General features: G+C 37.6%; 2 protein-coding genes and 1 long non-coding RNA gene across 3 annotated transcripts; 1 reads left to right on the forward strand and 2 right to left on the reverse strand.

Moving 5' to 3' along the window:
• Positions 1-3,159: 3,159 nt before the first annotated feature.
• LOC132144262 (putative nuclease HARBI1) lies at positions 3,160-3,793 on the reverse strand. The gene is made up of 3 exons (XM_059555042.1): positions 3,501-3,793; positions 3,316-3,431; positions 3,160-3,219 (listed from the first exon to the last, which is right to left on the reverse strand). The coding sequence occupies exons 1-3, from the start codon at positions 3,700-3,702 to the stop codon at positions 3,160-3,162; spliced, it is 378 nt and encodes a 125-aa protein (XP_059411025.1). The 5' UTR covers positions 3,703-3,793.
• Positions 3,794-5,095: 1,302 nt separating this feature from the next.
• Positions 5,096-6,316, reverse strand: LOC132144139 (uncharacterized). The gene is made up of 3 exons (XR_009434329.1): positions 6,218-6,316; positions 5,227-5,297; positions 5,096-5,139 (listed from the first exon to the last, which is right to left on the reverse strand). It is a non-coding gene; the product is annotated as an uncharacterized LOC132144139 (long non-coding RNA).
• Positions 6,317-18,655: 12,339 nt separating this feature from the next.
• On the forward strand, positions 18,656-24,118 carry LOC132144264 (uromodulin-like). The gene is made up of 4 exons (XM_059555043.1): positions 18,656-18,992; positions 19,640-19,696; positions 22,432-22,593; positions 24,111-24,118. The coding sequence occupies exons 1-4, from the start codon at positions 18,695-18,697 to the stop codon at positions 24,116-24,118; spliced, it is 525 nt and encodes a 174-aa protein (XP_059411026.1). The 5' UTR covers positions 18,656-18,694.
• The last annotated feature ends 3,742 nt before the right edge of the window (positions 24,119-27,860 follow it).

Consider the following 27,860-nt stretch of genomic DNA (forward strand, 5'->3'; position numbering starts at 1 on the left):
TTATTCTAAAGATATCAATAATCTGTTTTATTCTTTTATTTGGAAAAACAAATCCCAAAGACTGAAGAAAAGGGTTCTTACTAACAAGAGAGCTGAAGGGGGTCTGGAAATACTCTATTTTGAAGATGTTAATAGAACTTTTAAAATCATTTGGATTAAAAAATGTTTGATTAATCGTTTCTCCCTTTGGAACCACATCCCACACAGTCTCTTTGACCAAATAGGTGGCTTAGAATTTCTGTTAACTTGTGACTTTAATATTTCTAAACTCCCTCTTAAATTGTCAAAATTCCACCAGCAAGTGCTTTTAGCATGGAAAATTTGCTACTCACACAATTTCTCTCCTCACACTGCCTACATATGGAATAATATCAATATAACTAGTGCCAATAGATCTTTATTTTTAAGGAATTGGTTTAACAGGGATATTAATCATCTGATTAATGTTTGATAATTTTGGAAATCTTTTAACTTATGAACAATTTATGCGAATCCACAATTTCCCTGTGCATTTTAAGGAATTTAATTTGGTCATTAAAGCTATTCCTCCTACTCTTGTACATCTGGTTAAAAGTCATATTCATTACAACTCTATAGTAAGGACAAAACCAAAATTAATTTTAAACGGTCTTGAACTGATTGGTAAAAAATGCAATAACAAGCATATTTACAGTATTTTCCAAAAACAAAATAAAATAACACCTAGAGGAAAATGTTTCTGGAACTCTATTATTGATAATATTAATTGGAAGACTGCTTGGTTAATCCCATTTAAATATTGTATTAATAACAAAACTAAAGAAATACATTTTAAAATTTTGCATACCATCTACCCTGTTAAATCAATAATTTCAAGATACTCTGATATTGATGATTTATGTTCTTTTTGTAAAAATGAGAAAGAGGTGTTAACACATTTGTTTTTTGATTGTAAAATTTCCCAAAAGTTTTGGAAGGAATTGGCAGATTTCATTTTTTCTCTTGTAAAGGATAAATACTATTTTTCTTTAAAGGATATTATTATGTACTATGACAATAATGTAAACAAAGGTCTTGAATACATTGTTAATTTATTCATATTGCTGGCGAAATTCTATATACACAAACAAAAATGTTTAAACTCATCCCCTATATTTAAAGTATTTTTAATTGAATTTGATTGTTTTATATCTTCATTGAAATTGATAAAAAACAAAAAGTCATTAACATGTTTAAAATATTATGAAATTTTCTTTAGATCCCCTGTAACTAATTAATGTCATTTTATATTACACTGAATGTCCTATGTTATGCTCTGTACTATGTATGTTATTTGTTCTGTGTTCAATAAAAAAAAAAAAAAAAAAAAAAAAAAAAAAAAAAAAAAGGATTCCAATGTGTAAAAAAAGCTTTCATTCGATCCCTCCGTCCTCGCGTCTTTTCCTTGCAGCCTTCCCTCGCATCCTACAGGGGGCGGAGCTGAGACGCGAGGAAAGGAAGCGAGGAGAGGAAACGAGGATGCACAAATAAGAATTGAGAAGCACCCCCGGGGCCTGTTGCACAAAACTAGGATAAGGGATTAAGCCAGGATATCTTGGTGATCCTGGCTCAATTGATCCGTAATCCGGTTGCACTAAAGCTGGATAGGGGGCAGGAGGATATGTTATGGTATAAATTACCATGGACATTTATTCTGTGGAGCTAGCCTGCTCCAGACCAGGCTAACTTCCAGGATCTATTTAATCTCATCCCTAATGTCAGTCAGCAGTCACCACAAATGGAAACCAATAGTTATTTCACTGCTCACTATACATTGTTATCACATATAACTAGACCCACTGTCATTATTTAAACGTTTGTGATCATTAATTTCAATCATTTTGGATAATGATTTTTAGATGATGCTGCTATCATTAGATAATTTACAGTTTCCCATAGACTATAAGGCTATATATAAAATGATAGAATATTAGGGCCACAGAGGGAAAAAAAAAGACGAGTCATAATATTGTAACCAGTTGTTTTAAAGGAGGACAGTTGTTAAAATGACAGATGTGGGGCATTTCGTGAAATTGTACTTCAGTATGGTTTCATAAACAAAGACATGCTGATGTGCCAGAATATTAAGTATCACATTGTCATAAGTATCAAAACTGTAAAAAGAATATGTAGCTTTTCTGCAGAAAGAACCAGCCTCATAAATTTATGACTATCCTTTTTCCTCAGTGTGGCCCTAGTACTCTGTCATATAAACAAATACACATTCCATATGAATATAAAAACACAATGTGTAACATTATGTTCCTTTATTGAACAAGGACAAAAAGCAGGTAAACCATCAGCTCCTTTCGAAACTGAAGTCACAGTGACTCTACAAGATGGAAAGCACAGAATCAAAGCATACTATACAAAATGATACATACACATTCAAAGGTCTGTATATAACACACCCTGCATGTCTGCACACTAAAATAAATGCAGGACAAATCCATACACATCAACTGAACAGATAAATGAATGGATGCAGTAGCCTCCCTGCAGCCTTGTATTACACACAGTATACCGCACAAACATCATAAGAGGCCAAATTCGTAAAAAAACGAACCCAAAAAAACCCAAATTCCTCTGCCACCGCAGGACATATTTAACCAAAATTGAAAGCACACATACTAACTAAAATAATTCAACACATATTGGTCCCTCAGCAGCGGACCACTGTCGTCATCAGGGAAGATTGCCGGATTGTCCCAGTCCATGGTGGTGGCACTCTGGGGGTCCTCTCCTTCCTCAGGCAGGCCACATTGTGGAGGACAGCACAAGCCACAGTAATATCACATGCCCTAACAGGGCTGACCCTTAATTTGTGAAGGCAGTGAAAGCGTGCCTTCAGGAGGCCAAAGGTCATTTCAACTCTGGCCCTGGTCCTGGCATTGGCATGGTTGTAGGCCTGCTGTGCTTCCTGGGGGTCTGTGAAAGGTGTCAGGAGAAAAGGCTGGCAGCCATACCCCCTGTCTCCCAGCAACACACCAGAGAATTCACCGGTCAACACAAAATCTCATCATTACTACCTCATAAACACAGTGATATTCTTGACACAGCCATGATGGTTATAAATAGGGGTTGTGTGGCTTACCTTGTGATAGGCACTGATAGATTTCAGAGGCCCTAAAGATTCTGGAGTCATGGACTGAGCCATTTTGCCACAACATTGCTGATCACACAGTCAGCATTGCAGACCATCTGAAATCATAAGATGAGGAATATTACACCAATCAATGCACATAGCTGGCAATGCAGAGTGTTCGTCAATGGACAATATCAAAAAGTTATGTTCACCTGAACATTAATGCTGTGAAAGGATTTCCGATTCACAAAATCGGCCTCATGGGCACCTGAGGGGGCTTTTATCCTTATGTGTGTGCGGTCCACTGCACCAATGACATTGGGGAAACCTGTCACACAAAGTAATGAGTATCCTACTATGTGTTAACAGTTGTCCTGTAATTTGTAGATCCTCTTACCTGCAATCCTATAGAACTCCTCTTTGATGTCACAGAGTCTTCTGTGGCCAGGGAAGGAGATGAAGACATCTGCTAATGCTTTGATAGCCAGACACACACTCCTTATTGTGCGGCAAATTGTGGCCTTGTTCAGCTGTTCTGCATCCCCCACTGAGTACAGGAAGGCTCCACTAGCAAAAAAGCGCAAGGCCACACAAACCATTTGCTCCACACTCAGTGCATGGCTCCGTGCAGTGCGGTGCTTAATCCTGGGACCCAGTAGTCTGCATAGATACCTGATGCCATCTGCAGAAAACCTGTTCTTTCATATAGATGGTCATCAGGGAAGGCCAGTGGGTCCAACCGGTCCCTGAAGACCCTTTCTCGCCTGAAGGCTCTCCTCAGCACAAGTGCTTCTTCATCCACCACATCTCGCAAGAATGGGCATGCCATTGTCAGAGCAGAAAGGAACACACAATTTTGGGCCTTCATATAGGCTAGTGGCCACACCTGGTGCTGGGGGGGTGGGCAAAAGAGGCCGGTGCCTTATAACCATGACTTGGTTGTACTGATTGCTGGGAAAATAAAAAAAAAACCTTAGAAAGATGCCACCGTCCTGTGTGCTCACAATAAGAGCTCATATGTCATGGCTCACTTGACTTTACGAGAATATACCTAATTTTTATTTTGAGCTGTGTCATCTTCTTGGAGCTGGGGGAGGAAAGAAAAATAATGATTAATACATTTGTGTTACAGTTAGCATACAGTGTACATTGAAGGCATATCTCACCTCCCTCTCAAGTTTTTTTATTTCAAGGTCCAGTTTCCTAATGGTCCTCTTTTTTATTTCGGACTCCAGTGCAAGATTTTCCATCTTTTTCTTCTTGTACTGAATGTCTATGTCTGCCAGTTCTATTTGGCGCCGGAGGTGGTTGCCATACAACTTTCTGATAGCTTGTGAGCTCTGTGAACACAATACAATTAGCGCAGCTGGAATTTGGCAGGATGTGGTGTCCTTTTATTAATACACACTATGTTGCCAGGCTGGTTTTCCCACTGTATAGCATCTGGGTCCTGTAAAAGAAATTAGATTTTTTGATTTTGATGAGGACTCCTCACCATTGTAGAGTAAATAGTACTTTCACAGTCTTAACATGATACCTCATGCCTTCTGGAATCCAGAGAGATGGTCTCCTCCTCATCATCGTCTCCATCATGTGCTGTTGCTGCTGCACTGGGGCTTTCACCCTATCACATTTAATCGGGTTCATATTGAAGCTAGTAGACAAGACATGTCAGGCCTACAGTATGCCTTTGATGGAGAACTCACTGGATCAGCATCGTCTGGTGCTTGTGCTGGTGGCTCTAACAGGAACACAGTGCTGCCAGACACTGCAAGGCAATAGGTAAACCAAAGTCAGACAGTCCAAATTGATTCAATATGAATGTGGTTGTATCCCATGTAGAGATGGAAGGACATACCTTGAATGAAGCGGGTGGCATCTTGGGAGGAACCTATGCTCGTCTCTTTCCCCCCCAGGGATCCCCTCTAAGACGGGCCTGCCTTTATTTAGCTCCAAGGCCATGTCCTCTGCTGGGGTAAGGTCAGCCTTTGATGACCCACCACCCGTGCCTTGTCTGTGGGTATTCTTTTTCACTGCTAAAACAGTACAGACAATGTGTGAGCAGGCACCTTCTGGGTACAATATATGCTTGTGCTTTGTTAAATATTAGTCAGGGACCATACCATTCTGCAGAATGTTCTTGTATTTGATTTTGACCTGCTGCCATGTCCGTTTTGGCCCGTTCATGTTTAATCTACATCACACGCGCGCACACACACACACACACACACACACACACACACTCTTTATCACAAGAACATTTAATGGAGTCACACTGCAAAAAAATGACTTGGTATTTTTGTCTTGTTTTCAGTAAAAATATCAAAAAAAAAAAAAATCTTAAATAAAGATGTATTTTCTTGATTTGCTAAATGACCTAGCAAAATAAGTATAGTTTAGACAAAAAATATAAACTTTAAGTAAATGTGTGCTTAAAACAAGCAAAAAATAAATAAAAGATCTGTCAATATAATAAGAAAAATTCTCTTGAAATAAGTTTACTTTTTCCATAAACACTTAATTTTAGAAAAGTTCTCTTGTTTCACTGGCAGATTTTTTTGCTTATTTTCCTAGGTAATTTTGCTCAAGAAAATATTTAAGATTTTTAGATATTTTTTTTTACTGAAAACAAGACAAAAATACTAAGAAAGAAAGACATTTTTGCAGTGCAGTGAGCAACCGACCTTGGGTCCTTTGAAAGGCGCTATATAAATTAAAGTGATTATTATTAAAGCTCATCTATTTATTCAATTAAATTTTATTTATATAGCACTTTTCACAATTGTTTCATTTCTTTCAAAGCAGTTTTACATTAATAAAAGCAGGAGAAACAAAAAAAACGGTGGACAACATACAACGGCTAAGATTAAACCGTACTCAGCGTAGTAACGTTAAATAATAATGTAAGGCTTTAATAATAATTTATCATAGCTTTATACAGTGTGATGGAGTTACTTTACACAATTTCAATCATAACTGCAGTGCATTTCAATTAAAAATTTAACCGTTTAATAATTACAGTACAACTGCGTTTTTGGAGATGTGAATTAAATATTTGAATTGTAATTGTGATGTTTCATCGGAGCGGTGAGTGTGTAATTGTGCACTACTTACGCATTCAGGCGGTCTGCAATACTTTGCCACGCTTTTTCTCTTTGCTTTATCACTGTGGCGGTGTTGCCTTTCTTCTTAATTATATCTTTTACCTCCTCGTATGCATCCATGAGGATTTGTGCTTCCGACGGGGAAAAGTACGCGGCTCTAGTTGCCATGGTAAATCAGTTAATCTGTGATCTGTGGCTGGGTCTATTTGAGTGAGCCGTGAGCGCGCACCTATCCAGGATTGGTTTCACCTGGCTTAATGAATCCGTGTCTGCTCATCCTGGCTTGGTCTTTGTGCAACCAATTAAGCCTGGTCGCACATGTTTTGGCTTCATTGAGCTCAGCTAAGTCATTTATCCCGGATGTCTTAATTCTACTTTTGTGCAACAGGCCTCCGGTGTCCTTTAGAGTTTAGCTCCAACACTAATTAAACACACCTGAACCAGCTGCTCAAGGTCTTACATACTTGAAACTTCCAGTCAGGTGTGTTGAGGCAAGTTGTGGCTTAACTCTGCAGTACAGCAGCCCTCCAGGATCAGGTTTGCTTATCACTGATTTTAAACATGATACATATTTTTATTTAGTTTAAATCATTCCCAAAATCAACACAGAAGATGCGAAGCTAGTTTTCATATTTAATTTGTTCAGTCACACAGAGCTTATTAACACGTCACATCACTTCATGTGTCTTGATCAATCTCACATACATCTGTAAGCTGATGACATAAAGGACTTTATTAAATTTTTTATGTGGTGCTTTATTCTGGTGTGTATTTATGATTTGTATATATATATATATATCTGTGTGTGTTATTTATTTATTTTAATTTTTTTTAGATGTCTTGGTCTGTATAACAGTCACACAAGAGACAACCCCAGTCGGTAATGTATTGTGCTGTGATGTTTTAATTTAACTGTACTGAGCTGATCTGTAAATGATAGGGGTGTAACGGTACACAATGTTAACTTTTTCTGTGTCAAAGGGGTCATCGGATGCTATATGAACTTTTACAAATAGTTTGAACTGAGGTGTTATGGCAGTGTGTGTACACATAACGCATTCTCATCCCAAGGCGTCATATACTGACACTCTTGACATTTCGTCAACATCCTACACATATGGCACCCTCTAGCATCAATATGAGACACAGATTATGGGTTAAGGTTAGGGTTAGGGTTAGGGTTAGACCGCTAGGAGGCGCCTTCTGGCCCATTTTTATCTGCTTCTAATATTGACGCTAGAGGGTGCCATGTGCGTAGGATGTTGACGAAGTGTCAAGAGTGTCAGTATATGACGCCTTGGGATGAGTACGGTCTGGTACACAACCCCCCTATAATGAAAAAAAAATCTTCTTTTTTTTAATCTACTAAAATCTTTACCCCCTTCTCATATCGAGCTGATCTCAGAAGCCTGTCTGTGTGATGTCACATTGAAGAGTTAATCTGCATTCTACAATCAACTCTTCAAAGTTTTGGCTTTATAAATGTCATTCAAAGTGGTGCCAACAGTCTTACCACACACTTTAACAATACCCTGAAATCCATTTCTGTTTTTAAGGTTAAGGCAACCACACCAACACACAAATTAAAAAGTAATGAGAAATTCAGTAGCACAAGAATAAAACAATTTTAAACAAGTACTGTCCACATTAAAACTACAAAACTACTGCAGATAAAACATACGCTGGTGGGCTTTCTTACAAACAACATAAACATGATTCTCAAAAGTTTTTCATCTCTTACAGTAACAAGGTATTTAAATTGATGTACAAGCTCAATTATGACTGTAGCATTCTTCTTAAACTTTAGTTTTCAATATACTGATGAAAAAAAGGAAAAATTACACCAATCAATGAAATCCCTGTTTACACATTGAGACCTCTCAGTTATAAAAATAAAATCCAACAACCAATACATGAGCCCAGAATCAATATTATAAACCCTCTTCAACCTTTCTGATAGGATATGAGACTGGATAAAGTAAAAGTAAGGCGACGAGACGAGAAATCAATACAAACTAGTATTTATACTAGTATACTAGTATAAAGTATTTGTTCCCTCAAGATGTGCTAAAGTCATGTTTTATAGACTATGTTCTGCCTCATTAATACCACTGCCTGACTTGTAGGCAAACTGAAGTGAATCTAAATTTGCATATACCATGGTCAAAAGCTCATCCTTAACAATCCTCTCAAATGTTTTCATAATCCGTGGGTTAAAAGCTTTATGCCTGTACTCATTAAAAACTTTTTGTTATACTACTTTTCTGAAATAAACTGTGAAACTTCAATGAATAAAATCAATGCACACAGACTAAAGTAGTTTAAGTCTTTGGTTATTTTAATTGTGATGATTTTGGCTCACATTTAATTAACAAAACCCCACCATTTCATGATCTCAACAAATTAGAATACTTCATAAGACCAATAAACATTTTTTTTAGTGAATTGTTGGCCTTCTGGAAAGTATGCTCATTTACTGTATATGTACTCAGTACTTGGTAGGGGCTCATTTTGCTTTAATTACTGCCTCAATTTAGCATGGCATGGAGATGATCAGTTTGTGACACTGTTGAGGTGGTATGGATTTCTGTTCTTTGACAGTGGCCTTCAGCTCATCTGCATTTTTTGGTCTCACTTCTCATTTTCCTCTTGACAATACACCATAGATTCTCAATGGGGTTCAGGTCTGGGGAGTTTGCTTAAATGTTTATACGATACGTGTTATTGATGTATCCCGTTGCTGTGTATGACTCTAAAATGTGGTTCTATAATAAGCAAATTAACAGGAATGAGGCCCACTGCCGCCAGCGAGCCGCTGGTGGGCCCTCCCCTGCCCGAAGATGAGTTCGACGTCAGCTTGGCGGACGATAGCTTCCAGCCCGCGAACTTCGTCCTCTTCATGCCATGGCAATACTCCAGGTGTTCCAGGCAGACGGCGACATAGCTGGCACTGACGTCATCAGGGAACTGCGCGCAGCAACTGATCTCATGCTGATGGCTACTAAGTAAACCATTTCATTGGGCTCATGGTAGTCTTTAACAGGCACCTATGGCTTACCCTAGCTGCCCTGAAAAACGCGGATCGTAGGACGCTCATAAATGTTCCAGTTACTCCCACCGGCCTTTTTGGTGACGTCATGGAGTAGGACATGGAGTGTTTCTCCGAGACGCAGAAAGCGCCCCAAGGCGATGAGCCACTTGATGCCCCATCACTCATTCCAGTCATCATCTGCGAGGTTCTGCTCTTCTGCTCGCCAGGCTCTAAGACCGGCTAGACAGCCCACCGTGGCACCCAGCTCCGAACCGGACACTTGTAGTGGCTGAAACCAGCAGTGGTAAGGGCCTGGGAGGTAACATCAGGGTCAGTTGAGGAGCCAGCGCCACGAGAGAGCCAGCGCCCCATCCTCAGCCACCAAGCCATCTCCCTGATGGACTGATAAAGTGGAAGAGAGACCCGCGGGAGGCCCCACCCTCCGAGTGCCATATTCAAATGCATCATGTCCCCCATGTTCCTACGGGAAACGATTGCTATGTGTGTTTAAATGCTGCTTGTGTGAGTTCCATAATATAAGCATGTATACAATCAACAAAAGAGCTTTTTCTTCCTCTTGCACCCAACATTGTGTCACTCTCCCTGTCTCAGAGGAGTGCAGAGTCACAACCCATGATTATAATGGCCTCTTGAGGGCGCGAGAGTGCCAACACCACGAAAAACACGGTGTCATTCGCCCTGTTCAAATGCATCATGCCCCCTGTGTTCCTACGGACAACGATTGCTATGTGTGTTTAAATCCTGTTTGTGTGAGTTGCACAATAGAAGCATGTATCCAAATTCATCAAAAAGAGTTTTTCCTTCCTCTTCCATTTACGTCATGAATATCATCTGTCATCTAGTGACATTTAGTGACTTTTCAGACAGGGTTTAGCTACTTTCCATTGAAAGACGTAGTCAACACTGCAACGGACACAAACCGGGAACCCGCAGTGCAACGTCGACCGCTGCTCTCTGTGCACGTGCTTGCGCTTCTTGTGCGCTGCAAACAAACATGGTGCAAATTCCTTCCGTTCCTGCACTTAATCGTTTTTAATCTAATTGAAATGCAAACGCAGGTTACTACACAATGCAGGAGTTTAAAAGCCACAAGTCTTTGGAAAGTTATGAGGCTTTCTTTTGTGGCTAGGTGCAGGACTTGGTAAGTTTCTTCACATGCGTTTAAGTGTGTTGTAATTACATTGCATTTAGCAGACACTTGTTGACCCAAATTACAAAATAATCAACTACAACTGTTTCGTAAACACTAGATTGTAACGAGATGTTCAATGTACACAAAACGTTTCAAACATGTTTTGATGTAGGCTAAAGCTGTGTAAGTTTAGGTATTCAGTTGTAATTTGATTTTAGCCCAATGAGACATTGTACCAGGTTTTTGTGTTTGGTGTTGGGGGCTGCAAAGTGGACAAACCAGTTCTGGGTTGGCTAGGGTACTTAAATGTGTGATTGCAGCGGTGACTTCCATGCATGACAACTCCTCACTCTCAATACCCAACCCTAATCACCGGCCTAATCAGACACCCAAACCATCAAACCTACGTCATCAGGGAAGGTCCTCCAATGCAGAGGGGAGGGGCATTCCGAAGCCAAATTGTTTTTTGTGTGGATTGACTTGCATGGAGGAATTGTTCACCACAAAATGATCAATTTAAGCAAACAACAAACAAAATTTGGTCAATTTTGATTTCAGTTGGACTTTAATCAGTAACAGAAAACTGCATAAATGGGCGATGACGCTAACAGCACAACAGAAATTGCTGTGTCATTGTAACTTAGCTGTATAATGGGCAATCATTCTCGCCAACATAAAAACGCTATACTTCACATAATTGAGGAAACACACAATCATTTTACATAAATTATAATCTAGCAGCGGTATATCAAGTTAAACAGTGTATAAATGGTATAATAATTATATAATGAATACTCAAAGCGAAATTCACAGTCTTCAATAATGCACTTTCCAAAATCGTCATTAAGGAAACATCAACGAGAAGTCTGAGACAATTAAGCATCATCCTCTGCAAAACGAGATCACAAATATTCTCCCTGCAGTTCACAAAGTGAAATCGCTACAGAAATAGATCTTAATTTGCATTATTTTGCTGCTTTACAGGGAAGACTGCAGGACAGTGAACACAAACACACACTGTGAACACACACCCGGAGCAGTGGGCAGCCATTTATGCTGCGGCGCCCGGGGAGCAGTTGGGAGTTTGATGCCTTGCTCAAGGGCAATTAAAATGATCCACTCTCGCGGGATCGCCAAACAGGCCACACCCTCTCAATTAAATTCAATGACCAACATAATAGGTGCGTTCGACTTGAAGTACCGCTGCACAGAATAGGCTTGTTTGAGATGAGCAAAATCTGCGCAGAACCGATCATAGCGAGCTACATGCCAGTAAGAAAAGTGTCCGAGTTACGTCCACCTTGCTCTGATGTCATGCTGACGTGGGGCCAAAAGACTCTCGCGATGGCGAGGCAGCTGTGTTAGATTGAACAGTTGAGCGTAGTTGCTCTCCACCGACTGCGCTATTCTAAAGCATGATGGTAAACGACTGACTGACGACACATCTTCACGCTCATAGGCTGAGAATGTCAACTGATACATTTTCTCTTTATTCTAAGAATTATATTACCCATTTATTTATTTATATTTACATGCGAACTAAACAAAAACTAACATGCATTTATTTAATTAATTTTTTTCTCTTAATTAGAATTCTTCCTTGTTGTAATTTTCACTTTATTCTATTGAATTTTTGTGTGAATTAATAAATCACTCCATTAAAAATATACATGCACACATACATATCTAAATGGTCTGTTTAGCCATTATGGCTTATATTTGTGTGGTTTTATCTGAGAAGTGTCAGGGTTTGGCTTAAAACAAGGGAAGAAATTCTGAAGAATGTTTGCTACAAAACAGCTTTGACTTGCATTTCAGGAAGTGTCCGACTTTAACTACTATAATTTAATTGTGGAATTAAGCTATTTCCTTTAAAGTGTGATACTTCTGATTAGCCATTATAGGTAGGTTTAATTATTTATTAAAGTAATAGTTTGCGCTACAAGCCAGTGTGTTTAGGATTACAGTAATAAATTAATATGATAACAAATACAGGTTTGCAGTATCAAGCAGCATTACCGACTGTAGTTAAAGTAAGCTAAGTAACTGAGATAACGGCACAGGCTTATAAGGTTAAGTCTGAATAGTGACTAAATGTTTCAAAGTATTTAAACATCCATAATATTACACAGAAACAAGGACATAAACTCCACCATCACAATTTATTCATTCTCAGAAAGTCACACTTTTTGACATCTCAGTTGTTTTTCGTAGTCACAGAGGGCACATATCCCAGAATGCAGCAGTGTAGAAGTTAAAGTTACAGGACTCTCAACGGTATTCATTACTCTGGCCTGCCATAGGGACATGCTTCCCATGTGCTCAGCCATCTGCAAATTCCCTTGGCTACTTGATGACAGAAGTCTCAAAAATCCTCACAATATTAGCACACAATCCCATATGGATTTCCACTTTCATTGCTTTTCACTAGTTTTCGTGGTTGCATTAGACTTCTTTTGCTCAACAGAAGTCAGAAACATTATCCACTCATCCACGCTTATTCATGTGTAAATTACATTGCATTAGAACATGAAATATCAAACTTAGTGTCATTTAAAGAAAGAAAACACTTAGGTTCTTCACCCGTTTGAGAACAGTGTAAGACTGTTTAAAGTAAGGAATACAGACACATTACCACCCCCAGTGTGCGTTAGGCTCTTTCCATAAAGTAAGAGGCAAGCACTGTGTTTTAATCGTTATCCAAACAAAGATGCTTGATGGGTGCATGAGCATTTTTTAATTATTTAACATTTATTGTATAATTACGAAATTTTAAGACAAAAACAGAATGGTCTTACTTTACCTTTGTGAAACTATGCTAAATAAAACACATCTGCAAGAAACGAAAACTGTTCTGAAGACAGTCAGTTCGTTTCACAGAGACACTAAATGGACAAAAATATAGGGACACTCACTCATCACCAAATACCAATGACTTTGGTTTTTTAGACACTTCTAAAACTGTTGCAACAGAGATGGAAATAAAATTTTTAAATGCATGAATTATGCCTTTTTCTATTATAAAGACGGGGTGTCCGAATACTTTGGTCCATATGTATGTACAAGTTATTGGTGTTTGGTGATGAGTTTTTGGCTCAAGGTCTGCATTTAAAATCACACCAGAGGTGTTTAGCTGGCTTTCTGCAGACCAGTCAAGTTCTTCACACTGTCTCAATCATTCATTTCTTTTTGAACCTTGCCTTATACACAGAGACATTGTCATATGCTGTCCTAACTGTTTCTATATTAGAAGCTTGAATTCTCTAGAATGTCAATGTCAATGTCACCTTTATTTATATAGCGCTTTAAACAAAATACATTGCGTCAAAGCAACTGAACAACATTCATTAGGAAAACAGTGTCAATAATGCAAAAATGATAGTTAAAGGCAGTTCATCATTGGATTCAGTTATGTCATCTCTGTTCAGTTAAATAGTGTCTGTGCATTTATTTGTAATCAAGTCAACGATATCGCTGTAGATGAAGTGCCCCCAACTAAGCAAGCCAGAGGCGACAGCGGCAAGGAACCGAAACTCCATCGGTGACAGAATGGAGAAAAAACCTTGGGAGAAACCAGGCTCAGTTGGGGGGCCAGTTCTCCTCTGACCAGACGAAACCAGTAGTTCAATTCCAGGCTGCAGCAAAGTCAGATTGTGCAGAAGAATCATCTGTTTCCTGTGGTCTTGTCCTGGTGCTCCTCTGAGACAAGGTCTTTACAGGGGATCTGTATCTGGGGCTCTAGTTGTCCTGGTCTCCGCTGTCTTTCAGGGATGTAGAGGTCCTTTCTAGGTGCTGATCCACCATCTGGTCTGGATACGTACTGGATCCGGGTGACTGCAGTGACCCTCTGATCTGGACACAGACTGGATCTGGTGGCCACGGTGACCTCGGAACAAGAGAGAAACAGACAAATATTAGCGTAGATGCCATTCTTCTAATGATGTAGCAAGTACATAGGTTGTTATGGGAAGTGTTTCCGGTTCCGGTTTACCTAATTAATGCAGCCTAAAAATCCTTTAACGGATTTGGATAATAAAAGCATATTAGTATGTTATGTGTATGCCAGGTTAAAGAGATGGGTCTTTAATCTAGATTTAAACTGCAAGAGTGTGTCTGCCTCTCGAACAATGTTAGGTAGGTTATTCCAGAGTTTGGGCGCCAAATAGGAAAAGAATATCATTATATGCTTAAACATTAAGATTTGCACTCATAGAAATGACTAAAGTAGTCAAACCTGTTCATTATAAGGGGGTTCCAATCATGGCTGGACTGGCCATTGGGCATACTGGGCATTTACCTGGTGGGCCGACGTGCTTTTTGGGCCGATATCTCATACTTATACTTTTTTTTTTTTTTTTTAAACGGCCCATAAAATTTGTACATCGGCGGCCCATTCGTTTTGTTTTGTTTTGCTTAATTGGCGGTGCTGGGTTTTTGCCGGTGTAATGCATTGGTCAAAGTCAGTGTTAGTTTTTTTTTCTGACAGACCAGCCCATGAAACACGTAGATCAGCGGCCCATTGGCTCTTTTCTTGATTGACACTGGGCTGGCCCAATCACAACTTTAAACGAGTGAGCGAGCGGCAGCAGTGTCAGTGTGTATCTGTAAAAAAAGATGGAGAAGAAACGCAAGGAATGTGCAGAAAAGTAGCCTGAAAAAATAGAACCAGGCCCTTAAAGCAGACACTGTAAACTGTGTCAAAATATATGTTTTCTGACCTTCATCAGCTCCTGTGGCAGATGATGATAGTGAGGACGGAGGATCAGGAATGAGATGAGAAAGTGTAGAGCCTGCGGTAAGCATAACTACTTTCAAAACACTTAGGCCATGTTATGAGTGTAGATTATTTCCACATCTGCATAGTTGACGATTACCGCAATTCACTAGAAATTTAATAAGAGGCTTTTGTAAACCATGTTTTCCACCAAAATAAAAGCTTGATGCAGTTTGCGTCAAAATAAAAGATCATGTGCTTATCTCTTTCAAGTATAGAAATTGGTACAACTAATTAAGAAAGTTTCCTTTATTTTCTTGTGCATTTGTTTTACAAAATATGGCTATTACTGTCATTGGATTAATATTATAACTATTATTATGTATAGATGTAATGTAAATAGACACTGTAACTAAAAGAGGTTTTAATTTTTCTTTGTTTAATTTGCACACTGAATATGGGTTGGAGCTTTTAATTTTGAACTCTCAAAGTGCACCAGATTAATGAATTTAACATTAAAATGCACAAAATTTTCTCACGGGGGGGCATGCCCCCGAACCCCACTAGAAGGACTGAGGACACACCACCATAGTTTTAACAAAAATCCTGTAAGAAACACTGGTATTGCTGTGCCAGAGCCGCTTATAGCTTGTTTTAGGATTCACCGCTGTGGAGTATAGTTCAACTGTATTAATAAATATACAATTTTGACTTATTTCATCTGTTAACTCTCACTCGTTTACTATACTCACTCATTACATGGCATTAGTGGTTTTAATGAATAGGAGTTGGTATGCATATAATTAAGGGCGTGCAAAGATGGGTGGTGTTTATGATCATATAGTGGGCCGGTCTGGGCAAAAATGCCCGGGCCGATTTTTTGTCCCAGTCCAGCCCTGGTTCCAATACTTTTGTTCATATAGTGTACATTCATATGAACTCCCACTCCCCAACTGTATCACAATTTAACATCTAAACTGACTTGAATCGTCACATATTTGTATCGATTTTCATCCGACTCGGTACAACGTTACATGTTTCTGTCCTGAAAATACATATGTGTTGAACAAATTTCTTACGCACCTCATTCCAGGCCTTCCATTGCTAAATCCAAAATGTCATCTCAGAGCTAATAACAGACGTCATGTGTGTAAATATATATTATACACTTTTAACTGATGAACTATTTAACAATCATTTAGCAACATTTTAGAAAAATGGACAAAAGCAAAATTGTCAAAGAGTTGCCAAAATGCGCATGCCTTGCATCAGTCTTTCATAAGCGGGAGGCATCCCGGCAGATTAATACGTCGGTGTTGTGTGATTAGTGATGTATGCGGAGCAGGAGCTTATACTTGGGGTGGCAAAGAAGGGGCAAGAGCAGAATGAGGGGTGGTAAATATAGATCAGTGTTTGTAATCCCATATATTCAATTCCTTAACACCAGTGTTGGGGAGTAGCTAGTTACATGTGATAAAATTATGTAATTTAATTACAAAATAAATGAAAGTGTAATATGTTATAGTTACTAACAAAAAAAAGTGTCATTAAATTACAGTTACTTGTGAAAATGTTAACAATTACAAAGGGAGTTACATTAGATTTTTTTTTCACACAAACATGCACATACCGATTTGATGGTTTATTTCTTAATTGCATTGACTGCTCTAAAATACGAGGCACCAATGTTTCAGGAGTTTAGTACACAGAATAGGATGCATGCTTATTCAATGAATGTTTATTTCCCGTTTGGGTTTATGCATATGCTTTAAAAGAGAGCATCACTCCGGAGGTGCATCAGGAGCCTCCGGACAAGGACCAGCAGATTAGGAAAAGCTTTTTTCCTACAGCAGTCTCCTTACTGAATTCTACCCTCTGACATGAACACAAAAAAGTCTGATTTTGTGGTAGCTGTGGATTAAAAATTAAATAATAATAATCTTAATATAAGTGATGAAGGCTTTTGAAAGTCTGCCAATAATCAGTGTTGAGTTCAACTGTAAGGTTAACCCTGCCTTCCTTAATTGTTTCAAAATTATTAAGGTTGAACAAATTTTACATTTAGAAAAGTAATCAAAAAGTAATCAAATGTAATCTGTAACATTACTTGAATAAAGCAATTGATATAGAATTGAATAACACTACTTATTACATTTTAAATAGGGTAACCTGTAAACTGTAACCTATTACATTTCTAAAGTAACCTTCCCAACACTGCCTAACAGTAACCATCACAGAAGATTTTCTGCAAATAAATGGTGAAAATTTATCAACGTGAAGTGGGTGAACCCTGCAGAGAACCTGGCATGCAGAAACTCCAGAACTGTACCAACTGGGCAGTTAGCTGGGTCAAGCTGATGGTCTCTGCACCATGAGGTGAAGAGTTTCCACCTTCGAGTTTCCACCTCGAAGAGAACGACACCTCGATGTCGAACCGCCGCCACCTGCTCTGATTGAGCTAAAATCAACCAATAGTCGATAAAATTGAGAATGCGGATGCCCTGCATGCACAGAGGAACCAGAGCCGCATCTACATATTTCGTGAACGTGCGGGGTGAGAGTGCAAGGCCGAAGGGAAGTACTCGATATTTGTAAGCTTCGCCCCCGAAAGCGAACCTCAGAAACTTCCTGTGTTGTGGAAGGTTGGATATGTGGAAGTATGCATCTTTTACATCTATTGTGACAAACCAGTCCTCGGATCTACAACATGCGTGATCGTGAGCATTTTAAACTTCAGTTTCATAACTTAGCGATTTAAGACCCACAGATCTATGATCGGACGCAAACCCCCATCCTTCTTTGGAACTATGAAATATCGGCTGTAGAACCCGGACTCCCTGTCTTGAGGAGGGACCACCTCGATGGCCTCCTTCCCTAATAGGATTTTCACTTCTTGTTCCATAACCAGAGCCTGCTCGGGGCCGACTAATGTCGGAGTAACCTTGTTGAAGCTCGGCAGTGGAGAACCGAACTGAATACGGTAGCCTTTTTCTACTGTGCGCAGGACCCATTGAAATACATTTGGCAATAGTTTCCACACTGCTAAATAATCTACTAAGGGAATCAGTCTCTTGAGACTGACCTCTGGTGTAAGAGGCCCCAGAAGAGGCGCTAAGCATCTCAGCTCCACTGTGCACGCGGGCGGAAGACATGCATTTTTTTTTTGTATGGTCACCATTATTGAGGTTACAGTATGCTGACTGTAAGTTCTAGTTTGTCATTTTAGAATTGATTGATACATTCAGATTCTTTAGGTCTGTGTAATGTGGTATTCTTGTAACACAGTCAATAGTTATTTAAAAAATAAGTAATATATATTTATATATTTTCTGTTACAGATAGTCTATCTGTTGATCCCTGCATCAACTACACTGAGCTGGACAATCCATGGAGAGCCACCAGCAATCAGTTATCACCATACTATTACTACTACAACTACTACAACTACTACTACAACAACTACTACTACTACTACTACTACTACAGCTACTACTATTACTACTACTACTACTACAACTACTACTACTTTTACTACAACAACAACTACAACTACTACTACTACTACAACTACAACAACAACTACTACTACATGTGTGACCAGTCAGTCACCTGGAGCGGCTGGTATCGTCTCTTTATTAACGGTCTGAGCGCTCAGATCCCAGACACATGTGTTGCTGAGTACGGCTGTGGCACCAATATCCCACTGTGGATTCGTGGTGGACACCCAAGAGTTCAGGATGGAGTCGTTACTCGAGATGTCTGCGGTCACTATAACAATTACTGCTGTTATTATGGGTCTTTTCCTATTAAAGTCAAAGCCTGTCCTGGCAGTTATTATGTCTATGAGTTGGTTAGTCCAACTGTCTGCTATTCAGCATACTGTGCAGGTAGTTATATTTAGATGAATCTTATACACATGTGTTAGTGTCTCCATATCTGTATGTATGTATATATATATATATATATATATATATATATATATATATGTATTATATTTATATTTAAGGATGAAGCTTAGAGCCAATTTCACCTTTTCAAATTGGTCATTTTTTTAACATAATTTTCCGCAGTTTACAGAGTGTGAAATTTGTAAATTAAGACATTGTATGCATTAAATAAAAATAAGATTAAATACAAAGTTGAAATTAATTTTTTTTACCAATAGTAGATTTAATAAAGAATTACTGTATTTATGATTTTATTTTATTTTTTTATGAAATATTGCAATTTAACTCCACTAAGAAAAATCTAGGGAAGGATATTTGGGAACGCCTACTATTAATGTTCATTTGCACTATGTGACTCAATATTAGCAGTTTCACTTCCCATTTATGGTGTAATATTTTGTTAATAAAATAGTTTTATACATGTCTTTAACTGCACCTCTGGATAGATTTTATTATAACAACACGTTAAGATACATGTTAATTTCTCACAATATATTCATTCAGGTGATTATATTTACACAAGCTCTTATTATGCATTCATGATATTTGTGTTACAGTTAATTAATCACTATCATCCAAACTTTCAGATGTCGGCAGCATTAACACCAGCTCAACAACTGACACACCAGCGACCATCTCAACTGGTAAAATCACCACACATCAGATAATACTGATCACAGAAAAAACTTAATACTATAAAGGTAAATTTTCTTACAATAAAATTCTGTTTTGTATTTTTTGTAAAACAATGGATCATATTTTACAGGATAGTTGAAAATAAGTAACCACTTCCCTAGCATTAGGATCCTCTGGAAGGTGAAGTTATTTTTTTTGTCCAGTGATCCTGTATTGCTCCTCTCTCCTTCCCATCCCACTAATGCCCGAGTGGGCGGAGCAAGAGGCAATTTATATAAGAGACATGCCACTTCCTCAATCCTCAATATAACTATATAAGGAAAAAACCCGTAACAGCAAAGATGGCAGTTGTATGCACATGTCCAGCCCCTCCCGCTGTAAAACCAATCATTTGCTTTTAACAGTCAATCCGGGAAACATTTAAGCCTATCGTCTGGTTCCACTGACGCATGCGCACAGTTGAGGTTTTGCACAGCAGAGACGATTTGGCAAAGAAAAAGTGAGACACAAGAAGAACAAGACACAAGAAAATAATAATTAAAAATATTGTACTGTACACTGATAAAACAAATGACATTGAGCATTTGTTAAAGTGCTTGGCACAAAATTGGCATTCTGAATAGAGATGTAAATGAAGTTGGTGTCGTGAACCTTGCACATGCATAGTAAAAGTATAACCTGTTTGGAAAAAGGCGTTTTAAACCTTATTTTGGGGCAAAGTCATCAAACTTTTTCAGCAATTTTTATCTTATTTTACTGCTGTTTCTATACATGCAGTTTTTATGTCCTGGTGACCAGTGAAATTGCAGTTCTGACTCTCTGCCCATTCATTTAGATAGAAGCCTGGTCTTGTTAGTCCAAAATAGCTGTCCGGAGGAGTTGCCAAAATGGCGGCTGAGTGGCACGACTTGCCTAAAAGGACTTTGACGGAGCCAAATACATGATGTAGAAATAGGCGTTGCTCTGATTCTGCAGAGACGGTTTTTTGTTCCACTATTGCATCATATTGTGACAAAATTTGAAATTAGTCATTTTCTGAATTTGATTAAAAAAAAAAAAGGCGTTTTTTGGACTAACGAGAGGCGTAACAAATGAGCACAGATAAAGCTTTTGCAGATACTGTGAATCAGGCATTCGAGCTCACCAGTGATCTGTGCATGTTGAGATAAACAGGGAGACCAAAATGTTAAATGTGTCGTCTACTGTCATCTAAAACTGAATTAAAAGTTATGTTTATTATGCACTGTAATCAGATTATTATTTTTGATGTAACAAGAAAAGCAAGGCATTACTTTAATATACATTGAAAAGCAGCTAAAGTAAGTAGCACAGATTTTCTTTAGCGAGGTACACAATATTGTAACATTACTTTTAAAAGTCAATTTCCCCAACACTGACTGTAGCTTGTTATTTTAGAGTTGAGTTTGATACCATGAGACTCAGGTCTGTGTAATAAACAACAATCTTATGTTTGGCTAGTGATTTAGCAAGAAGATACACTTATTAAAATACATTGGTATTATATTATATTATAGGCCTAGGTAATTTTTAACCATGGGGTACATATTCCATTATTAAAGTATACATGATGGAGAACAACAAAACCGGAAATCTAGTGAAATGAGTTAATGAGTTTCTGCTATGATTTATAATTCACAATGTAGTCTACATTTGTGGGCTTTAAATTAAAGTGATGCTTGTTACCTTCTTAATTGTTTCATGTAGTTACAGGGTAAGTGGCTACAACAAACTGCTCCAAAACAATTGTTGTTTAGTACAGTAGGTCATAAATACCAGGGAACATAATAATAAACATGTTGGGCTGTTTTTTTGTTTTTTTTTAATATCGTCTGATATTTACTATACTGCTAGTTCAAATGAACCACAAATGGGTTTTTGCATTAAAATCACACAATAACAGTAACATCACAGGCTACAGATAATAAACTGTGAAAAATTATTGCACCACAAATTGATAAAAATATACACAAACAGAAATACCATAGGCCTACATGTAAAATTCAGGGGGAGGGGGGGGGGGGGTGACTCCTTACTTTATAGTACTTATACAGTTTATAAATTTAAATAGACACTGAAAGTCAAGATTAAACCATGTATTAGAGCAAACAACATGTTTTTACCGTCTTTGATTTTACCGTTTTGATCCACAGTCCTCTCAAGCACCTTTTCGACTTGTTTAGTTCCAGGCTTTACCGCTCAGTGTTGTGAGAAAATACTCAGACAAAACCCTTCAGTTTTAAAAGAACACATTCCAGTCAGTTTCAAAAATCTTCACTTAGATTAGTTTTCTTCTATTTTGCAAACATTCCTGTCATGAGAGCCACAAACATGACAGACTCGTCTCAAGCACAATTCCAGTTGTTTCCAGTTCCCTTAACTGCTTGCTAATATAAGATTGCCATTTAGCATAGTAGATTATCTATACCAGTTAATTTTAGAATAATACTGTAGTTTAAAAATACTTACAGTATAAATAATTTGTAATTTTCCAGGTTGTGGAAAACCTTTATTCCCCAAATTACACATTTTATTCCCTTATACTAACACAGAGGTACTGAATAGGTACAATATAATTGCAAAAAAAAGTTACGCTGTAAATTCTGTTTACTTGCGCTGTAAATTGCGGGCTGTAATCTAAAGTGTTACCAAATTTATTTTAAGGAAATATATTATTGCATGTTTTAAGCAACATATTTTTCTTACATATTTCATTCAATTACAGATGATCTCTCTGTTGATCCCTGCTTCAACTACACTGTGCTGGATGATCCATGGAGAGCCACCAGCAATCAGTTATCAAACTACATGTGTGACACCTCAGTCACCTGGAACGGCTGGTATCGTCTCTTTATTAACAGTCTGAGCACTCAGATCGCAGACACATGTGTTGATCAGTACAGATGTGGCACCAATATCCCCCTATTACTATTACTACTACAACTACTACAACTACTACTACAACAACTACTACTACTACTACTACTACTACAGCTACTACTATTACTACTACTACTACTACAACTACTACTACTTTTACTACAACAACAACTACAACTACTACTACTACTACAACTACAACAACAACTACTACTACATGTGTGACCAGTCAGTCACCTGGAGCGGCTGGTATCGTCTCTTTATTAACGGTCTGAGCGCTCAGATCCCAGACACATGTGTTGCTGAGTACGGCTGTGGCACCAATATCCCCCTGTGGATTCGTGGTGGACACCCAAGAGTTCAAGATGGAGTCATCAATCGAGATGTCTGCGGTCACTATAACAATTACTGCTGTTATTACGGGTCTTTTCCCATTAAAGTCAAAGCCTGTCCTGGCAATTATTATGTCTATGAGCTGGTTAGTCCAACTGTCTGCAATTCAGCATACTGTGCAGGTAATTATATTTACACAAGCTCCTATTATATTTTTTTACAAACTGTATATATATATATACAGTCGTGGCCAAAAGTTTTGAGAATTACATAAATATTGGAAATAGGAAAAGTTGCTGCTTAAGTTTTTATAATAGCAATTTGCATATACTCCAGAATGTTATGAAGAGTGATCAGATGAGTTGCATAGTCCTTCTTTGCCATGAAAATTAACTTAATCCCAAAAAACCTTTCCACTGCATTTCATTGCTGTCATTAAAGGACCTGCTGAGATCATTTCAGTAATCGTCTTGTTAACTCAGGTGAGAATGTTGACGAGCACAAGGCTGGAGATCATTATGTCAGGCTGATTGGGTTAGAATGGCAGACTTGACATGTTAAAAGGAGGGTGATGCTTGAAATCATTGTTCTTCCATTGTTAAACATGGTGACCTGCAAAGAAACGCAAGCAGCCATCATTGCGTTGCATAAAAATGGCTTCACAGGCAAGGATATTGTGGCTACTAAGATTGCACCAAAATCGACAATTTATAGGATCATCAAGAACTTCAAGGAAAGAGGTTCAATTCTTGTAAAGAAGGCTTCAGGGCGTCCAAGAAAGTCCAGCAAGCGCCAGGATGGTCTCCTAAAGAGGATTCAGCTGCGGGATCGGAGTGCCACCAGTGCAGAGCTTGCTCAGGAATGGCAGCAGGCAGGTGTGAGCGCATCTGCACGCACAGTCAGGACAAGACTTTTGGAAGATGGCCTGGTGTCAAGAAGGGCAGCAAAGAAGCCACTTCTCTCCAAAAAAAACATCAGGGACAGATGGATCTTCTGCAGAAAGTATAGTGAATGGACTGCTGAGGACTGGGGCAAAGTCATATTCTCCGTTGAAGCCCTTTTCCGATTGTTTGGGGCATCTGGAAAAAGGCTTGTCCGGAGAAGAAAAGGTGAGCGCTACCATCAGTCCTGTGTCATGCCAACAGTAAAGCATCCTGACACCATTCATGTGTGGGGTTGCTTCTCATCCAGGGGAGTGAGCTCACTCACAATTCTGCCCAAAAACACAGCCGTGAATAAAAAATGGTACCAAAACACCCTCCAACAGCAACTTCTTCCAACAATCCAACAACAGTTTGGTGAAGAACAATGCATTTTCCAGCACGATGGAGCACCGTGCCATAAGGCAAAAGTGATAACTAAGTGGCTCGGGGACCAGAATGTTGAAATTTTGGGTCCATGGCCTGGAAACTCCCCAGATCTTAATCCCATTGAGAACTTGTGGTCAATCCTCAAGAGGCGGGTGGACAAACAAAAACCCACTAATTCTGACAAACTCCAAGAAGTGATTATGAAAGATTGGGTTGCTATCAGTCATGATTTGGCCCAGAAGTTGATTGAGAGCATGCCCAGTCGAATTGCAGAGGTCCTGAAAAAGAAGGGCCAACACTGCAAATACTGACTCTTTGCATAAATGTCATGTAATTGTCGATAAAAGCCTTTGAAACATATGAAGTGCTTGTAATTATATTTCAGTACATCACAGAAACAACTGAAACAAAGATCTAAAAGCAGTTTAGCAGCAAACCTTTTGAAAACTAATATTTATGTAATTCTCAAAACTTTTGGCCACGACTGTATATATATATATATATATATAAAAATACGCAAAAAAAAAAAACGTAAAAAAATGGTAAATGAGCCGTAGCTGCCAGACATATAACATATTTTACGGAACTTTACAGTATAATACCCTTATGTTACATATTTTTCCTAGATTATTACAATGAAGGCACTAAATGTTAGACAAAGAAACATTTTTATTTTATAAATCATTACAATCAAAAACCTTCAATAGAGTTTCAAAGCATTCTCAAGATGGAAAATTAACAATTTTTTTGGAAGACAAAATATACATCTGTACAAATGGCATGTAAGATTACAATTCCGTGTTTTTTTTTAAATATAAAAACACAGCACAATTACATTTAAAATACTGTTCTGATGAACAACATAGAACAGTTTTATCAACATGTTGAATTAAATTATTCAAAATTTAAAGGGCAAGTTCACTTCCAGAATTAAAATTTCCTGATGAGGTACTCACCCCATGTAATCCAAGATTTTCATGTCTTTCTTTACTCGGTCAAAAATAAATAAAGTTTTTTGTGGAGAACATTTCAGGATTTTTCTCATGTAGTGGACTTCAGTGGCACCCAATAGGTTGAAGTTTCAATGCAGCTTCAAAAGGCTTTATAAGTTTCCAGCGACCCTTATTTCTCGAGACACCCTTCGCTGCAGACTGTAGCGCGGTGACGTCACGTACAAACGTCACGTATGTACGTCACGTATATGTTTACCGCGCATGCGCTTGTAATTTGCATTGCGTGATGACGTTAGTTGTTTTCGGGTCGTGCGTGCATTAAAACGATGCGCATACTTAAAAGAAAACTCTAGTAAAATGTTAAAGTATTAAAGAACATTAAGGTGTAAAAAGACGGGAAAAACAACCATGTTTAACCATGTTTCATCTGAGGTAAAATTATACGGAATTAAAGTTTATTCTGTAATATCTGTGTAGTATCTTACAATATATTAACATTCTGTTGCACTTTACTTCACTGTGTATATTGTAATATTACACTTCAATGGCACGTTATATTTCTTATTGAGCTAGTCAAAATTACAACAGATAAAGTACAGTCGTCACCTCTAATAGTGCAGATGGTAAAACGTGTGTTGTTCACAATTTGATGCAATCGATCGGGTCCGAATCTGCCTTTTTTTCCCCTACCTTTTCAAATTTCAAATCACATCAGACAAGCATTTATTTTAAATAAAAAAGAAAGGAAATAATCAAACAGTTTTGAAGGAGGGCTTAATTGTCCTAATATGCTGGCATCCATTTAATAATTTGAATTAAAACTATAATTTACACTCATTATTGCATAATCTTTTATAATGCACTACAATACTGAGGTGCAAATAATTGCCACTATTTGCAATAAGTAATATAAATAGCAGAAAATCCTGCTATTTTAACATAGTATAAATAGAATCTATAGCCATTTGCACTAAGTGTAAATAGCCACTGCCTTTCTTATTTTAATCTTTCTTTTGCTTTGGTTCTTGTTTATCTATTTTTTAACTATAAATTTGGACATATTTATTTTGCTTTGGCAATTCTGCATGTGAAACATTTAAGCCAATAAAGTAGTTTTAAGTTCAGTTGACTAAATACAGTATATTTTCAGTGTCTGCATCCCATTATGCAAAGTGCCTCCAAAAAAAACAAACTGATGACAGTGATCTTTTTTTATTTATTTCAAAGAACAAAACAGAAAATATAATTGTATATACAAATATAGATTAAGACTATAGACATGACACAAGAAAAAAAAAATCTGAAATTCACCTCCATCACTGATAAAACAATAAGTCAAGCAGTAGCCTTCAAATTCTTTGAATGGATAAAACCCACACAGGACTCTCCTCCTGCGACTCCTCACACAGCCAGGTGGACAGTCTTTAAATATCTCACTGCACCGGAGGCACTGGGTCAGAGAACATGACGCCTGGACACTCTGGTTGTTCAATGCACTCCAGTTCACGACACCTAATTTACATAAAAGAACAAACAATACTAAAGCAATATTAAATCATTTTGAAGAAAGGCAGAAGAGCCATACAAGGACAATATTTTAAATGTATTTTTAAATATATTATAGCATGATGTTAGAAAAAGCTTTTGCTTTGTCTGTAAACTACCTAAGAGATTTAATTTATAACCAGCATTAACATCAACTAAATTAATAAATTTTCTCAAGTCAAAATTTAGGTTGGCTTGGCTTGAGAAAGCATGGCCTGAAAGTTTGAAGTTTTTTTTCAATTTGAAAATATTACAGTTGAGGGCTATACAGTCTGCCAGAGAAAGAAAAACAGATAATTACAGTACTCTAACCACATGAAGTGGGGTCTCTTCTCTGAATTTCTTCTCACTGACAATGTCCCCAAAAAGTCATATTAAGACATATGAAGGTCAATTTAAGAGGTAACACTTTACAATAAGGTGTCATTGGTAATCACTAGTTAATGTACTAACATGAACTAACAAAGAACAATACATGTGTTACAGTATCTATTAATCTTTGATAATGTAAATGAAAAAGATTACATATATGATATATTTTTTTGCAATGCATGCAACCATCAACCCTTACGAAAGGAAAATATATTTACCAATATATTTCTTAAAATATATTGTGATATATTGTAATATATTATTTTCCCTTTTTATTTTCTAATATATTATATATTTGAATACATTGAATAATATATTGATGATACATATATCATATAATATATTGCAAAATATACAAATGATTGCCGCTTTCAATACATTGCAATATATTGGAAAAAAATAAATATTAAATCCCATATATAAGAATATATGCCTAATATATTACATGATATTTTCCAATATACTGCAATATATTTTTGTTTCATAAGGGAATGGCATTACTAACATTAATAAAGTCTTTCTGCTCTATTTTAAGACATCTTTAATGGTTCATTTTAGGCGAAATAAGACTTTGAAAAACCAGCATTCGAATACTATATCATAAAACATGTCATAAGTGTTTGAAATCGCACACATGTGGAATGACACTCTCTATGATTATGACCAAAGCATTCTTACAATTAAAAGCAATTTAAACGCAATTTTTTAAGAAAACAAATGTAATATCTCATATCCACCATACCTTACGAACATCCGGAAGT

The sequence above is a fragment of the Carassius carassius genome, chromosome 7 (genome assembly GCF_963082965.1).
Source record: "Carassius carassius chromosome 7, fCarCar2.1, whole genome shotgun sequence".
In the NCBI taxonomy this organism is placed as follows: Eukaryota; Metazoa; Chordata; class Actinopteri; order Cypriniformes; family Cyprinidae; genus Carassius; species Carassius carassius.

Bases quoted from the DNA above. Each gene is read 5' to 3' on its own strand.
- LOC132144262 (XM_059555042.1), bottom strand. From the start codon at position 3,702: ATGGTTTGTGTGGCCTTGCGCTTTTTTGCTAGTGGAGCCTTCCTGTAC. The intron at 3,432-3,500 runs GTAAGAGGATCT...TTTGTGTGACAG, and splicing joins GGAGTTCTATAGGATTGCAG to GTTTCCCCAATGTCATTGGT. The intron at 3,220-3,315 runs GTGAACATAACT...TTATGATTTCAG, and splicing joins TTCACAGCATTAATGTTCAG to ATGGTCTGCAATGCTGACTG.
- LOC132144264 (XM_059555043.1), top strand. From the start codon at position 18,695: ATGTGTGACCAGTCAGTCACCTGGAGCGGCTGGTATCGTCTCTTTATT. The intron at 18,993-19,639 runs GTAGTTATATTT...CCAAACTTTCAG, and splicing joins CTATTCAGCATACTGTGCAG to ATGTCGGCAGCATTAACACC. The intron at 19,697-22,431 runs GTAAAATCACCA...ATTCAATTACAG, and splicing joins ACCAGCGACCATCTCAACTG to ATGATCTCTCTGTTGATCCC.